Source organism: Natrix helvetica, assembly GCF_964273705.1.
Source record: "Natrix helvetica genome assembly, chromosome: 4".
NCBI lineage: Eukaryota > Metazoa > Chordata > Lepidosauria > Squamata > Natricidae > Natrix > Natrix helvetica.
Window position 1 is genome coordinate 33613327 of NC_138550.1, and position 18827 is coordinate 33632153.

An 18827-nucleotide genomic window follows, 5' to 3' on the forward strand; every position below is an offset into this window, starting at 1 on the left:
TTTTGATGATCAAGACTTAAAACACTGCAAAACTGTTAAGTAAATGATGCCAAATAATAGCAAATTGGTTTTAAAACAATAAATGCTAGAGAAAAACTGAAATTATTTTGCAAATATTTGCATTTTGAAATGTGAAATTTGTCATATTTAAACTTTAGTTAGATTACAATTGTTATTTTGCATATAGTTTATATTATAGGTCTCCACATTCTCAAAATTGTGATTGAATATTTTTCCCATTAATTTTAATTTGTAAAATATAATTCGTATATCAGTGACCCATTCCATGTCACTGATATACAAACTATATTTTACAAATATTTTCCTTTTCTTTACTGGCAAAAGCCATTTATAGATGTGTAAACTAAAGCAGGAATCTCCCAAAGCTGCCAATAAAGACTGAAAACATTTTTTTCCCCAATGGATTTTACTGAGTATGATGAGATGGAAGAAATTATTAAAACACTTGAAAGAATTACAATGAAAACACAGAAACCTAAAAAAAATCAGTGATTAGAATTTTGTTGATGGTAATACATCAAGGGTGTTCCTTTCACAGTTATGAGTTATAAGTTCCATATGAATGTAAGGAATTAATTTTATTTATTTTCAATAATATCATTGTACATCTGATAACTATAATGAAATGAAAGCGATTTTGATTATGTAATATCATGGGTTCAGTTGAATAGTTATTATGGATAGTTATTATGTGATATCTGTGATAACACGGCAAGTGCTTTGTTCTAAATATAGTAGAACCTCTATTACATTTTTTAGCATTGAACGCATATAGAAACATCTGATTGGCATTATAAATATGGTCCAAAATGGATTCACCTTAAATTATTAATATGCTACCATACAAAAGGAATATAATTTACTAAAAAAACAACATAATTGCTACATCTTTGATTTTGGCTTTTGGTGGATTTGTTAAAAGATGTTTAAAAGTGTATTAAATGCTGCAAATTTCTATCTCAAGGACTTGGAAAAGATGAAATTATGGTTATTTGTATTTATTACAAGTTAGTTTTCCCTAGACTATGAAAGTCACTTAATAATAACATCAAATCTAGGAAAGCTAATCTGCAGACATTTTTAAAATGACGCCAACATGATGAATAGACACTAATTGTGAATTTTTTAAATAAAAAAAAAAACTAAATGCATAACCATGAAATAGGCAAGGACGTTTCCAAACCTCAAAAATGCTATGAATTTTGCATGTTTGACCAACGCTATATGTTAAAAATTTGGAAATGCTTTCAGTGCTTATAAAATATGCATTAAATTCTTAATTCTTAAAAATCTTGAACTCTAACTGAAATAGGAAGGAAGGATGCTGTGAAACTTCAACTTATTGCAAAAACTGACAAGAAATCAAAATAGCAGAATAAAGTTAAATCATGGAAGAAAGGTTTCTTACTTCTGAATATGGAGGTAATCCTCAACTTACAATCATATGTTTAGCAACTGTTCAAAGTTACAACAGCACTGAAAAAAGTGACTTGCAACTGGTCCTTGTATTTATGACTGTCGCAGCATCCCCATGGTCACATGTTCAAAATTCAGGCACTTGGCAATCAGCATGTATTTTCAGTGTTTGCAAAATCCCAAAGTAATGTCATCACCATTTGTGACCTTTCCAGATGACTTCCCTCAAGCAAAATCAATGGAAGAAATTGTATTTGCTTAATGACCCCATGATTCCCTTAACAGTAAGTCATTTAACACGGAAAAAAAGGTCATAAAATCTGGAACAACTTACTTAACAACTGCTTCGCTTAGCAATGGAAAATGTGGTTCCCAACTGTAATTGTAATTTGAGGACAACATGTACTGTAAAATATAGAACAATATAGATACTCACCCATCCATTGCTTCTTTAGTATAGGACACTTTCTAGAAAAATAGAAGACCATATTTTAAATGTGGAACTGCATTTTTTAAATTTATGTTATATTTTATGTTTCATATATGTACTTTTATTATGTGTCCCAAGCATTCCAAATAGCCAAACCCGTTCATTCTTATTTATTCATAAAAATATTCAAAGGAAAACCTTCAGAAAGTTGAAGGCATATCATATATGTTTATAGAACTAAATGCATTAATTCAATGGATGCTTACATTTAATAGCCACATTATTCGGGAATAGGACTATGTAAGACTTAAGACTTAACTCTAACATATAAAAAGGGATGGGACTTCAATTGCATTATCATGGCAAGATCTTGATTTGTGTTGACACGCCCCCTCATTCACAGTGGTCCAGTTATCAAGATTCAAATAAAGTTAAAGTTTTACAAAGTAAAAAAAGTTAAAACGTTTCAGACAGAAGTTTATTTTCTAATTATGCAGGGCACATACATTATACTGTGTTTATTTGAAAATGAATTGCTTTCATTTTATATTTTTCCTAGATTTATAATCGCCTTAGTTGCTTGACTAAACTGGAACATAAAGCAAATATATGTGAATATACAGTGTGCCAATTCAGATTAATTTGTACATTTAATTGAAGAAAAATCCATATATGTTATTAGTATTAAGGCAGACAATCATTAGGCAAGCCATTTTTCTTGAAATCCAGTTGTTGAAAAATAAGCACTGGACATTCTGAATAGGTATTATGATTTCAAATTAGAGAAGGGAGGTAAATTTGAAATATTTAGTATTCTTGGATAAGATTAAGAGTTATTTTAGTTTGCTTGTATTATGTGTCCAAAGCATTCAGAATAGAACAGTAAAACTAATAAAGATAGTATGTTAGCACTAGTTAGATATTGTATGTATGTATGTATGTATGTATGTATGTATGTATGTATGTATGTATGTATGTAGTTAGTTAGTTAGTTAGTTAGTTAGTTAGTTAGTTAGTTAGTTCTGGGTATTTTATAGACTATTTATAATGTTATTATTTATCAGCATACCTATAAATGGTTTCTCTACCTAAAGAATGAAAATTATTAGGAGAAATAAAATAATGCATCAATGCGCAGGTAAGTTAAGAGTGCAAGATTACCAATATACACATTTGTGGAAAAGAACCTTTTATTTATTTATTTATTTATTTATTTATTTATTTATTTATTTATTTATTTATTTATTTATTTATTTATTATTTGTTTATTTATTTATTTTACTGGTAGGAGCAGAATGTATAGCCAATAACTGAAAATTAATGCGGGAAATCAGCATATTTTCAAGAGACAAATAACAACAGTTTGAATTTTCAAATATTGCAATTGAGGCTGCACCTAATAGGCCTCTTATACAGCAAATGAGTAATAGCTTCTGAATGACTCCACTAATGAAAAATCAGTTAGAAAGGATCTGGGTAAGGAAAAGGACAAACCCCCAAATCTACCAAAATATTAGTCACAGAATACTTATTTATTTAGAAATTTTATATGGTCTCCCTCTTCATTCTAAGTGACTCTGAGTGGCTTACAAATCTCTTTCCCAGATACAAAAACCCTTATATTACAGGTAGATTCAGACAATGGGATGTAGATGCATATTTAGGAGAAAGTATACAAACATCACAAAAATTGCAATGGGAATAGTCAATGTCAGAAACAGGTTGTCTATTTATTACACATTTTAAATAAACAAATACGTAAAATGCATAAACTTAGAAGTGTTCCCAAATACAATTCTGTGTTTTATCATTTTGTAACCTAACTTTGGAATTCATATTCACCAAATATTATATATTCCCTGGTTTTGCAGCAAAGATTATCTATCTCCACGATGGCCTGGATTTTTTTGGATTATAACAGTGTTTCTCTTCACAACTTTCAGAGGTGTGACTTAATTACCCAAACAGCCATGTTGAAGAATTCACATGCCATGGTTGAGAAATATTGGATTACAAGGTATAAACTTGAAAAGAGTGGGCGCGGTGGGGGAGGACTAGGTTAGCCCAGGACACATCTCTAAATCACTTAGGCAGCTGGTCCGATGAAAACCAGCAGGTTTAAAATAACATTTACTGGAAATGTTTGGGTTAGATGGTAAACATAAGTATGATATCACCTTGGATACCGTTGGATTAGGCACTCACTCCTGGTGTCTGGTTTAAGGATTTGAGCAAATGATTTTTACAGAGATCACAAAACAACTCAAAGCAATATTGATTCTGGATTTGGAAGTTTTACTACTGCATAGTAAGACTGTAAGACTGAAAGCAAATTAAATCTATTATGGCAGAAAAATATCACATTAACTTCTACAGCCGATTGTGGTTCTGATATGTTGTTGATATATTCCACCTTAACAAGTTCAGATTGCAGAAATGGATTGTAATTTATAATATTCACAGTATGTCATAACTTTGTGGTTTTTTTAAATGTGTGGGTGAATGATTTTTTTTAAAACTAAAGTATTTGGCTTCATTAAATAGATAAATATTGATTAAATTCTTCCATATGCTTCTGAACAAAAACTTTAAATGTCACTATTTAAATGGTTTATTTTTTCTGATCTCATTAAGGTATAATATCAAAACTCATTTAGAAGCCTTTATTAAAGATTATCTTTATTTTTTAAAAGTCAGATGCAACTAGAAGCATATATTATACAGTCATTATATGTGCCTTAGCAAAAACATTAAACTTTTAATTTAAAATTTTTACTTGTAGCTATCCCTGCAGTCTTCACAGAAGGTTATCATAAATGCTTCTACATAGTTATATGAAGTTGCTTAAAATAACTAATTCCTTAAGTAGGTTTTTAGGTTTAGGGTTTGTACAACATTTGGAAAAAAAGTTTACATGGGTACCGGTATATATCTAACATCACTTTATAACTGTAGTGGATTTCATTTGATATCATACGGTTTATGATAAGAGTAATTAATTTATTGAGTTCCACCTTTTGTACATTTCCTTTCCACAAAGGAATTAGGAAAAAAAAGACACTAATATTTATGAACAAGAAAAAAAAATTAAAAATGTCAATATCGGGCATTGAATCGGTTTTGGAAAATGCAGAAAATAACATTAAAATGCAACACTCAATTCAAAGGCTAGAATCATCAATCCATAATTCATTTGGTCCCAAATTTTCCATTGATTAAATCAAATATACCAGAATATCACAGCAGATTTATTATTGAAGAGTACAGTACTTAAAAAGCTACTAACATTAGATGATGTCAAAGTAACAATCAGCTAAATCAAGAATAATTCTAGCTGGCTTCGCAATCAATTGCTAAGGGAATACAACATGTCTGCATATATTAGCACCTCTTTGATTCAATTTTTATATAAATGGTATGGCAGACAAGCTGTATTTAGTTTTATGCAAAACTAATGAACAGGTCAACTAATGAACAGGTCAAACTAATGAATATATGTGGGTATGCGGGCATATGCATTATATATTTATTTATGTATTTATGTACCATGTTAGCCGAAAATAAGAAAATAAGTTTTATTTTCTTTTGATCCCAAAATAAGCACTTGGCCTTATTTTCGGGGAAGTCTTATTATTTTTGAGATTCAGGAGGCAGTGAGCGTGGTCACCTCATGGCTGCTGCTGTGTTGCAATATTTTCAGGAAGGCCTTATTTTCGGAGGAGGGCTTATTTAAGCGCATGCGCTCAAAAGCCTGATTGGGCTTAGTATCCCAATAAGACCTTAGTATCCCAGGTCTTATTTTCAGGGAAACAGGGTATTTATGTATGTACGTATGTACGTATCTATGTATCTACATACATACTTATTTATTTATGTTTATGTAGTGTACATTGGCCTTTGGAAAAGACCCTAATCATCATTAGTGTACATATAAAGTGACAATAAAGTTATTCTAAGGTCAAGAAGGCACATTATGGACAGAGCAGGGCAAACAAACATTCTGCAGTTGGCAAAGGAATAAGACAAGAATTTATATTCTTCCATTATTTATTCAATCTATATGTTGAATTTATTTATACCATGGAAATCTGGATTGGAAGAAGATGATCATGTTTGCTTTACAGCCAAAGGAGGAAACCCCAATAACCTGTCCCCTGGTAATAATATTTTTCTGATAGCAAAAACGCAAAGGGTCTGAATGTGCCAGTAATATAAATCTAGGAGCATAGTGAAAAAAAATCAGCCAAAGATTAAGTACAAAGACCAAAATAATGACAGCAGGTACAATAGCCAGACTTATGAAAAGAAAACATTGAAGTGTTAGATAGTTTCTGCCTTTTAGGCTCAATCATTCACTGTAAAAAAGTACCGTATTTTTTGGGAGTATAAGAAATGAGCAAACAATGGGCCATTTTTGCCCCCCAGCCCCCAGCAGCACTCTATAAGCCTCCATAAGGCTACGCATGCAATTTTTTGGGTGAAAAATGGGCCAGTTTTCGCAATAAAAAGGCTTTTTCTTGCTCATTTTTGCCCCCCACCTTCCCCAGGAGCACTCTGTAAGCCCTGCTAAGGCTATTCATGCCTTTTATTTGAAAAGAAATGGGCCCATTTTTGCAAAAAAACGGGCCATTTTGGGAAGGTTTGCAGAGTGTTTACTGTATTTCTCTCTCTCTCTCTTTCTATTCCTGTATCTACCTATCTACTCTCTCCCTACCTACCTACTGTATTTCACTCTCTCTCATTCTCTCTCTTTCTCTATCCGTCTACCTACCTACCTACCTACCTACCTACCTACCTACCTACCTATTCTATCTCTCTCCATATCTACCTACTGTATTTCTCTCTCTCTCTCCCTTTCCCTCTATCTACCTACCTACCTACTCTCTCTCTTCCTACCTACTTATTGTATTTCTCTCTATATATACCTCTATCTACCTACCTACCTACCCTCTCTCTCTCCCTACTGATCTACTGTATTTCTCTCTCTCTCTCTCTCTATCCCTCTCTCTACCTACCTACCTACTCTCTCTCCCTACCTATCTACTGTATTTCTCTCTCTCTATCTCTTTCTTTCTCTCCTTCTCTCCCTTTATCTACCTACCTACCTATCTACTCTCTCTCCCTACCTACCTACTGTATTTCTCTCTCTTTCTCTCCCTCTCTATCCCTCTATGAACCTACCTACTTTTAAAAAAAAATTAAATTTTTTTTTTTAAAATTTAAAATTACTTTTTTAAAAAATTTGCATCTTCAAAAGCTTGGTGCATCTTGTACTCCGGTGCGTCTTATGCTCCGAAAAATACGGTAAGCAGCCAAGAAATACACTGTAGACAAGTACTTGGTACTGTAGCCATTTAAAAAATATTCAAATATCTAGTAGCAAAGTAGATAGGCTCAGTTACAAAGATAACAGGTAAACTATTGGAAGACTCAAAGGACCTGGATAGGGACAGACCATTATGAAGCAAAAATCTGTTTGAATAGCCGCTGACAGGAAGGTACATAGTCAATTAATTAGATCCTCTTATAAATTGGCCCAAAGTTTTGCCTTGGTCTATCAACAGCAATGTCATTAAGCAAGTATTATGCTTTAAATACCTGGGCATAGACTTCCAGCTGATGGTATCAAAATAATTCATTCTAGCCATTAGACAAAATGTGGGTAAGAGTACAGCAGTTATTCTACTACTCTAGGAGAGGTCAGAATTTGTCTGCAGCTATCACATTTTTAGCCTCTAGCTAGCACAATTACTATATAGAAACATGCAGTGCTTTAATTAACATAAGAGGATTTACTACTACAAAATATGTGCAATATCTGCTTTCCAACACTAATCCTGAGATTATATATTATGTAGCTAGGTTCTGTAGAGCAACATATAAAATAATTCAGAAGGTAAACATGTAGGTCAAGGGTGTCAAACTCATGGTCAATGGGCCGGATACATCACATGCAGGCCACACCCACCTCCATTTTAGCAAAGGGGGAAAGTTTCAATACATCATGTGACAAAAACATGACACTGTGAGTTTGACACCCCTGATGTAGGTTAATCAAATTGAGCATGGTTAATAGATACGATTTATTCTTTGCATTATGTTTTTTTAAAAATTCCTATTGTTCTTTTAAGTAGTATGTGGCCTTTGTTTCATACTTATCTTATTAGCTACTGTACTTGCTATCTTGCTTGGTTTGTCAAAAATGTATTGATAATTACAATTCTGACATTCTTTTTAACTGATTTTATTTAATAGCTTTAAGGTAAGGTAAAGGTTTCCCTCGCACATATGTGCTGGTCGTTCCCGAATCTAGGGGGCAGTGCTCATCTCCATTTCAAAGCCGAAGAGCTCCATTTCAAAGCTGAAGCGCTGTCCAAAGACGTCTCCATGGTCATGTGGGCATGACTCAGTGGTAGGTTCTGTACCGGTTGCAACAGGGCCTGACATCCTCCACATGAACGTGCGCAGTGCACACATGCATCTTACCTTCCAGTGACGCCTCCGCAAGCCTCCGCGACACTTCAGCTGCTTGGTGGAGCATCACGCAGGTGCTGTACACGCCATGCGCGTGTGCAGAAGTGCCGAAGGCTTTAAAGGACAGATAAGGAGCGTGGGCAGGCGGGTGGGCCCCCCAGAGCACCATACCAGAACGGTACCCAGTGCTCCAGGCAGGCTCCGGTACCGGGGCATACCGCCTGCAACCCATCACTGGCCTGACTAAATGCCGAAGGTGCATGGAACACTGTAATTAGCTTTATTTAGATTTTTTTTTAGTAGCACTTACCTTAAAGTTTTAGTTTCATTATGACTTTATTTTTTTATTATTCTGATTCATTAGTCTTATCTTTCTTTATTCCTAATGTTCTTTATATCTACCCTTGATATTCAGTTTAATATCAAAGGTACATATATGTTATATGCCTAGCCTATGTATTTATACCAATAGAAGAAAATATACATATTTATGTTAGTGCTGCCTGAGTTTGATTGCTTGCTGATGTTTCATTATCCAACTAGGTAACATTATCACTATGACTGAGTATAGGTTTGCTCTCTATTTATATACAGTAGTGCTGTTGTAAATAAATAGGGAGCAGAGGCCACCCCACACTCACTCTCACTGATGATGTTATATTATTGGGCAATGAAATACCTGCAAACAATCAAGCTCAAAAAGCACTGAAAAGGTTCTCTGTGTTTAGATATATTTCCTTTGTGTTGGTTAATGACCATAATAAATATTAATAACGATTTATCAGCTTTATTGTGATCAAAGCTGAAATAAATTTAAAACTTTCTTTCTTCACAATTTATTTTCCAACATTTGTTATTTGATATTTGCAAGATGACATCCAAAGTAATTTTAGGCATATCAAATAAGTTACTAAAAATATAAAAATGAAAAAGAATAAATTTTAAGAGATACTACACATTAGATGTCAGGTGCTAATTTTCCAGAGCCTGAGAACTCTGAAATTATTTTTATCATGTCCAGTATGACATAGTAAACAGTAACTGGTTTAATAGAATAATGAATTAGAAATAGAATAAAATAAAGAATAATTGAAAAGGCAGTTTCAAAAATGTACATCCTTTTTTCATCAAATAGCAATAGTCTTATCTTCACTATAACTGTAACTATGTCCAACTGATATTCTCTTAAACTCCGTATCTCTTACCTTTGCAATGAGGCTTTGATATTCTTCAGATTGACTAAAATTGGTGCCCATTTCAAATATATTCACAGTTCCTGCTTCACATTCATTTAGCCACTTTTGATATTCTTCTTGACCTGGGAGTCTGTCCAAGAAGATTTTGAAGGCTTCCCAAATAGCTTCTTGGCAGACTTAAAAAAAGAAAAAGAAAGAAAATTCCATTACTGTAAAAATACAAGTATCAATATTATGTCACAACTATCTTGTTGTATTAGGACATAAAGAGAGGGACGCACAAAGACATTGCTAGATACTGTTGTTACTACTGCACGTGAACAATCCTGCTGGGTTAGAATTTATAAATTTATAAAGAGATATTATATTCAACTAAATGTTAAAATGTACAAAATTTCTAGACATCCGCTAGAAACCAAAAAATAGCTATTACTGTTCATATGGTAGAAGGCTATCTGGTTTACAGAAGTCTGGATGGTCATTGCATGGCAGTGAAAAGAGTGGCTTTACTTAAGAATGAAAAAAGGCACAATTCTTTGTGAGTATAGTGTTTCTGAGGGTATACATCAGAAGAAGTACAGAGACAAATTGGTATGTTAATATTATTTGGAAAGTTATCAGGATTAAAAGTTGAAAAACAATGACAGAAGAATGTTGGAAATAGGTACAATTTTCTAAAGAAAAGACTAAAAGAATAGAATAAAAGAGAAATAGGGAAATAAATAAATAACTAATTATTTCCAATTATTTCCAATTATTCTATGTGGCAATTGTTAATCCAAATGTGTCTTAAATTGCACTAAGTTTATTGAGTGTGTATATTTATAGTTAATGGTTCTTTTAGCAAGTTCATGGATGTATCACAAGGTAATTTTGTCAAAATTAGGCAATGATCTTGTAGGCAATGATCTTGTTCAGAAGAATCCCACAGAAGTGATGCCAAGAGCAGATTAAATTAAAGTTGAATGCAGAGATAAAAGGCCTGATAAGAATATTATTTTCTTCAATCAGCTGGAGAACATGGTTGATTGTCAATTGTTTTTGTTGGATTTTTGTCTGAAATAAATGTCTAGAAATCCTCCAAGGCTTTGTGGCAGTGGTGAAATTTTACTACTGGTTCTGTGGGGGTGGTTTAGTGGGGGTGGTGTAGCTTGGTGGGCATGGCTTGGTGGGCATGGCTTGGTGGGCATGGCTTGGTGGGCGTGGCAGGGGAAGGATACTGCACAATCTCCACTCCCACCTTACTCCAGGAGAATGATACTGCAAAATCTCCATTCCCACCCCACTCCTGGGGAAGATACTGCAAAATCTCCATTCCCACACCACTCTGGGGCCAGCCAGAGGTGGCATTTGCCGGCTCTCTGAACTACTCAAAATTTCCACTACCTGTTCTCCAAACTACTCAAAATTTCCACTACTGGTTCTCCAGAACCTGTCAGAACCTGCTGGATTTCACCCCTGCTTTGTAGTATAAACCTTTAACATTCCACTTAGAAAAAACTCCTTTTTGTATAATTACATACACCATGTTTTCCTTCCTCTTTCCAAATGATAAAATAGCTTTAAAATGTATTAAATAATTTTAAAACATAGAAAATGATATTACAGTCTACTCCAAGTAGGCAGTTTTTTCTACAACAAATTGAGCTCATGTAGCAAATGTATTTGAGCAGAATGAATAGTAAGATAAATCTGGTCGATCTTAGAAATCAGAATTCCTAATCAATTAATCATCATTAATTTTTCAAATGCGAACACTTGAAACTTGTGTAATTCTCCAGAATATTGCATAATTGGATTGTTTGTTTATTTGTTTCAAATGTCCACTCATCTCATATAGATTCCTAAAAGAATAAAAACTCAATGAATAATTACAAACATAAATAATCTAAAAATAATACCTGAGAAACTCATAATGTTCTATAAAGAGCTTACCCATTACAGCCTTCTGAGATCTATTATCTTTCAGATTTACATTTCGCAATTTACATTATTCCTAATTTTTACAGTTTAGATGATCAAATTTGCAAAGGCTGAATTATTGGCTTTTATCACTGACACTTGACAATAAGTGTATGATATAATAAGTATGACTTCAATCCCATAAGGGTAGCTTTTATCATTATTTATTTGTTTGTTAAATTTATGTGCCGCTTCTTTAAACATGTGGATACTCTAGGGGGTTTACAACAATAAAAGTAAAATTAATTTATGTCTTAGGAGGATTCAGTGTGAGAACAGTTTTCTTTGGGAATTATATGATCCATTTAAACATTTAAATAAACAGTCTTAACATATAGTATAAATCCTCATAAGGTTCTCTATACAATAAGTCTTCCTCACAAAAAGCTTTAGTCTTTTCAGGAAGTGCCAGTTAACATTGCTATTATTGCCCAATGCCTTTTTATCATTACATACAGTAAGATGCTTTAGTCTGTTACTTATCATTCTACAGAAAGGGATTTGCTGAGGATCAGTGCATGACTAGTCCTGCTTATTTAGTTGGAGGTTGGAGAGCTTGCTCGGTCATTTATGTAAATGAGCAGTTCTTCCATTTAATCCAATTATAATCCCATTTGTGTTTCTTAAACATTGACCTATGTACAGTATATTAGCTCAGGCAAACTAAAACTTTAAAACTCAATTCCCAAATGTCCAACAGTTTGCTATTCAACATGAAAAAATTAATGAGTTACTGCTTCAAAGAAGCCTCTCTCTCTGAGAATTTTATACCAATAGCAGTACTATTACTAAGTGTATATTAAAGGAGCACTTTTACTCAAGAAAGGTCCATTTTATTCTAGATACCAATTCATTCTTCTGTTTGGTAGGTAGCCTAGGAGGAGAAAAAGAGAAATATCATGCCAGTTCACAGCTACTTTGACCATCTGGGCTAGAGAATCCTTGTCCTTCCTCACAGAGGCCTTTGGGTATGACAGTCCTTATCAGGGGATCAAACAACCATCTGTTGTAGGCCTTCCTGAGCAGAATGGAGCAGTTCTACAAAATGCATGTTCATATCAAATGGATTACAAATAGGCACAGTAGAAAAATGAAACATTAGTATAGATTTAATTGTATAGTAAACTGCTATTTGGAGTTGAAGAAAGAAATGAAGAGATGACAACACAAGAAAGAAAGAGACATGAGTATGTGAGAATGTATGTTGCAGAAATGGCATGATGTTACTCAAATGAAACAGAAGAGATGAAACATAACACGGAGAAAGAGAAGGACATTTAATGGGAATGGTAAATTGGTAGGATGTAAGAGATATTTGTTTAGGTTTCTGTGGTGTTAATTTGTGTAAGCCCTTTAACATCAGAGGTGGTGTTAAAATATTTCCTAACTTCAATCAACAGCATTACAACTATCACTTCAACCCTTTGCATGGACCATGTTCTGATTTCTAATTTATTTTAAGACAGCATTTAAATGTCCTAAATATAGCACCCACAAATCCCTTTTATTAAGCTTGCAATTCTTAAAGAGAGCATGGCAGATATAATTAATTGATTATAAGTGTCAAGAAATTTAGAGAGAAGCAGTGAACTCTATCCATAGAGTTAAGGAGAACATTTTGTGAAAAAGGGCTCTGTACAAGTTCATAGGAATCTAACCAATCTGTTTGGATGCTGAGACTTGGAAACTATGGTCAAATTATATAAATTATACAGGAAAAATCGAAATAAAAGGAAGAGAAGGAATGTAGCATTTTCTTCATTATCTCAGAATCACTAACATTTTTAAAGACTATACTTAAAAGTACTACACTGCCCATTGTTGGAAAATGTAATGCCTCAGATCTGATTCCAAAGAAGATGTTTTGAAGCTACCTGTCTACATCTTCTTATGGCAAGCATGCCTTTTTCTGATCCTGCATAATCTCATGATCTCTGGAAAATTTCTTTGTGGAATTGCATTTGGAGCGCTACAAATCTTATGTTATTCTCATTTGTAATAGCCACATAGCCAAGTAAATGATATGTGTGTATATGTGTTTCCCCCAAACCCCTACTCTGACTGAGCTGACATATTTTTTTCATATGTCACATAATTTTTAAGCTTGCCTGCACTGAGAGGCAACATAACTTCTCCAAGCAAAATTTACATTTCCTTTTTCCATCTCCCATATGCTAGTGGCTATTCTTTGAGGTAAAACAAGTAACCAAAATACCAGTCCTAATACAATGAGAAGAGAATTTGCTTTGCTAATATTTAGTGAAAAGTAGCATAATAATTAAAATACTTTTAATTAAGGTGGATTAAGATGGGACAATCTAGATTCTGGTATCCATGCAGCTTTGAAGCTTTAAACCAATTGCTCTAATTTAGTTAGCATATCAGACAGGACTGTGGGAGTACTATGCATATTGTCTTAAGTTATTGCAGAAAATTCATGATTTAATGTAATAAACAAGTGAAGCAAAGCAAACATCCCAAAGAGACAGCTGTCTTTGATTGTCCTATTATTTTCTGTAACTGTTACTTCTGTTGCAGTTATCTCTGTATCCTTCATTGCTACACTTCCTGATGAGTAACAGGAAGACAAGGGGGGGAAATGGCAATATGCCCAACATCAGCCCAACAGGGTTGTTTTTCTGAGGGTTTCTAACATTCACATAAATCTAGATGTTGATTCTCTCAAGAAACAGCAGTTGCCTTGGACTGTTCACTTACCTCTAAGTTTGAAATATTTAAGATGATTGGCAGTAGCCTGTTCAATAGACTCTTCTGGGCATACTTTAATTCCAGTGGGGAAGAAAATGGATCTCTTCATTCGAAATAAATGCCTGCTGAACTTTTGTGATTCCTTGAAGTCAAGAAGAGGCTTAGAATCCAGAAACTGAGAATGACTTCTATTTGTTTGCCAAGTATCAGATGAAAGATCCAAAGAAATGTTCTTAGGTGCTGTGTCCTCTGTTGGTAAATAGGGTTCATTACAAAGAAATATCTTTAAGGAGCTATGGATATAATGCTAGAGTACTACATTATCTTATAAGCTTCATTAAGAAATACAATCTTTCAGATGTTTGCAGTCTACTTTTCTTATATTCGTCTGGTAATATGGATGTTAACTAAGCAGTGCAGGAGTTAAAATGTTGATGCTAAAGAGATCACTATCCTAGTCCACCATTTATCACCAAAGGTCACTAGGTGACTTTGGGCCAGTTATTGTCTTTCAATCCAACCCAGAGTTGTTGATATGAAGAAAAATAAGGAAAGCAACTCCTATGTACACCGCTTTCAGTTCCTGAACAAAAACGGCAGGATATGACTCTAGTAAAAAACAGTGTGTCATAATAGTTATAATACCTTTTCCACTAATTATACTTTCTTTGTTGTTATAGTATTGCAAATAAGTCTTAAATATAAATCTTCTTTTATTAAAAAAGTTATCATGGGATTTTTTGTTTGTTTGTGCGATCAAGGTAGATAATAATCAAGATTTCAAAGGAAAAAATGTTTATTATATAGATTTTGTGACCCAAAATAAGAAAATTATACTTGATTTAAAATTGAAGAAGAAAAGAGCTAGCATTTCTTTTCCATAGGTGTCAAGAAACTACAACACTATTGTTAAAACATATTTCTGCCTAGGTGATAAAACTAATTTCTATATAGTCTGAATAATCCTTTCTCATATAGAGAGACTATACAGAGTTTCTCCTACTTGTTCTGCACACATTTTACAGAATTTTCCAATCAGATTAGGAGGCTTACAGTGACTCACTTCTTAAACATTTTCTATTTGTATCATCCTAACTTTGACAAACAGCATAAAACTTTCAAGCACAATTTATGCATTTAATATGAATGGGCTAATCTAAATCCCACAAAATGGCTACATTTTAAAGATGGAAATGAGATTAGTTCCTGCTTCATATTTTTAATATGGAAAGTAATCAGACTTAGTTCACATATTTCCCATATTTTGTATAATGTAAAAACTAACTAGGAGGAAAATGATAAAGTTGAACAATTCACTGACTATATGAATGATAAAATATTAGCAATGTTTAAAAATGTTATTTGAAATGAAAAATAAATATAAGCATTACAAGAAGAGTTACAACATGATATACTTGCCACTGGCTTGAGGACAAATATTAACAATATTAAGATTTTGTTTTCTGAGAAAAGCTACTACCGAGTCTACACTGTAAATATAAAACAGACATATGCTTAGTATTTATTCTCATGATATACATATTTCAGCAAAAGCAAGCCTTAGGTGATGCTTGTTCTTATGTTAGGGATAGGGACATTGTAGCCTACAATTAATTTTTCCTTTCAATTTTAAGAATTGCAGATAAACACATTGGATTCCAGTTCAGAAAGACTGATTCAAGCCCCATATAAATATAAGCTATTCCCTCTCATTCTGATTAAATGAATTTTCATTAAATATAAAAGTATGGAATAACTGTTTAATTAGTAAAATGGTTTATAAATGAATATTAACACACACACACACAAACACACACATTATTAGGTATACTGTCTTACCTGCAAATGTTGGAAAATCCCTTTTAGTCAAAACAAATATGCATATTCCTAAATATATTTTCCAAGGAAAGTCACACATATTTATTTATCTCTTATTCTGTTTTATATTTAAAGTGAAAAAGGAAATAATCAAGTCCCGTTTCCACCGGACCAGCAATCCTGAACGTATCAAGCATCCAATAAGATTCTCTTCCAGGAAAAGCACTGATGTCGTATATTATTCCTTCTGATCATTAAAAGAAAAATACTATAGTTTCTTTAACAAAAGCCCAACAAAATATCTAAGATTATTTTCTCTAAAATAAATTATTTCATTTTTCATTTTGGGAGTTACAGAACTGCTAAAGGAGAAGCTTCTTGATATTAGTCATTCCAGTGCAGACAGTTTTTTTTTTAAAAAATTAAGCTGGTCAGCTGAGCCAGCTTTACTAGAGCTTATCATGCCCTTAACTGGCATTCCATACAAGGGCAGCATCATTCTCACCTAACAAAATACAGTTTTAATTAACTTCTTGGGGGGAAAAGTAGTATTTAAGCAATATCTTATGTTAACGTAAGATAAGAGATTTTCATCCTTGAGTGATTTTGCTGCAACTCTGGCTGGTAACAATACATGCTTGATTTAATTTATCACTATGATTCTCCAGACAAGGTTAAAGCAGGGAAATATTTAGAAAATAGACCAAAAAGAACGTTGTTAAATAACATTGTACTTATTTATAGTTTCTATAATGGTATTGCTATCCCATTTACAAAGAAAATAAACAAAAAACTAAGGGGTTTTTATACATACACAGCGACATATACATGAAAATAATAATTTTAAAATTGACGTACATGAAAGACCAGTTCACATTAATGTCATCTTTGACCTTGATCCCCAAAAGCTAAAGTTTCAGACCTAGTTAATATCTGGATGTGAGTTGATAAGGTAATCTAGGATTTCTAAAAAAAGGAACTGAAAAATATTTCCCCAAAGAAGCCAATCCTTTCTGTATTCTTACAAAGTAAAATATATGGAAGTGTTTATATACTACACACAGTTGGTTCCAAAGCTTTACTCTTTACTTACCCAAAGAGGTGTTTTGCATAACTGGAATAAGGAATAAAGTATAATAAATGATACATAATAGGCATGAGCCTTGCATTTGCCTACTTGTTATATTTTAATCTGGTTTTAATGGAGTTTTATTGATATCTGTGTTTTGTTTTGTTTTTAGTGTGGTTGTTTTAACTAGATGAGCTGCCTAGAGTCATGAATGTGAGATGGGCTGTTATACAATCAAATCAATCAATAAAAATGGCACAATAACAGTACTGGACAAGTAGTGATTAAAGGCTAAATACATCTAAATATCTAGTGGAACTTTATTCTAGGACACATTACACCATCGTCCCACTAGGGCTGATTGACGTCATATCATCATCTGCAGGAAGTTGTCTCAACCTTTCTGACAAGCCTGATCCACAGGGCCTTTTGGTAGGTCAGATGCATCTTGCATGGTCTTCTACATGGCTTTTTGGGGGGCCTCAAGCACTGCCCCATTTACAGCTCAAGGGCCTCTTTCTAGGTTTTGCCTGCTAAATTATTTGTCATCTTCCAAGCCAAGTCCATTGATGAACTTCTTCAAAATATTCTGGTTGATAATATACCTCAGAACTTTTCCATCAGAACACACTTGGTCTCTTCCAGCGGTTGATGATATATACACGCATCTGCTCCAGTCTTTCTGGTGTAGCTATTTAGCTCAGAGGAAAAAGCCTTTTCATGAGAAATATAAATGTGTCCTTCAACTTCAAACTCTAGGCACCACTCCCACAAGTTTCATACATACACACATGAACATAAACACTTACATACACATATACATATACATATCTATGCCTATCTACCTAGTTACATATTCTTTCTATATCTATCAATATACACATACACAGAGAGATATACAGTACATACCAATATTTTAAATTCCTACTTTTACCTGCATATCTCTATCAGTATAAACAGATGGAGTCATACAAATAGGGCGGGGAAAGAAAGAACTTGAAAGCATTTCTCTTCTATCAAGTTAGACTCTTTCTTTCCACAATGAGCCATGAAAGTAGAGTTTGCTACTGCTGTGTATTGAAAGCTATTGGATAGCAGGCTGACAAAAAGCAGGCTGTTTTGTACACCAAATTTGAGAGTACTGACCACAAAGCAGCTTAAACCACAGTTTGTGTAAGCTAATCATCAGATTACAACCTTTAGAAAGCTGGAATGTTTGAGGAATACAAAAAGTGTCAAACACAATTAAATCAAGCGGTTCACCAAGTAAGACTATTTAGACAGCTACTGCCAATGAGTGTAGATAATAGAAATATGTATCTTATTTTTCAGAGTATAAGATGCAGCGGAGTATAAGATGCACCAAGGTTTTGAAGAGGCAAATTTTTAAAAAGTAGGTAGGTAGGTAGAGGGATAGAGAGAGAAAAAGAGAGAGAAATACAGTAGGTAGGTATGGAGAGAGAGACAGAATAGTTAGTTAGTTAGTTAGTTAGTTAGGTAGGTAGGTAGGTAGGTAGGTAGATAAAGGGATAGAAAGAAATAGAGAGACAGAAAAATACAGTAGGTAGGTAGGGAGAGGGAGATAGAAATAGAGAGAGATAGAGAGAGATAGAAATACAGTAGGTAGGAAGAGAGAGAGAGAATAGGTAGGTTGGTAGGTAGAGGGTAGGGAGAGAGAGAGAGAGAAATAGGTAGGGAGGAAAAGAGAGTAGGTAGGTACATAGGTAGAGAG

General features: G+C 33.5%; 1 protein-coding gene across 1 annotated transcript in view; it reads right to left on the minus strand.

The window, feature by feature from the left end:
• The window catches only part of IMPG2 (interphotoreceptor matrix proteoglycan 2), a gene marked incomplete at its 5' end in the record, with an annotated part of 43510 nt that overhangs the window by 21970 nt on the left and 2713 nt on the right, over positions 1-18827 (minus strand). Inside the window, 3 exons of the mRNA XM_081952382.1 lie at positions 1874-1905; positions 9478-9713; positions 14218-14457. Of these exons, the coding sequence (XP_081808508.1) occupies positions 1874-1905; positions 9478-9713; positions 14218-14457 (508 nt within the window). The remainder of the gene's footprint in view (positions 1-1873; positions 1906-9477; positions 9714-14217; positions 14458-18827) is intronic.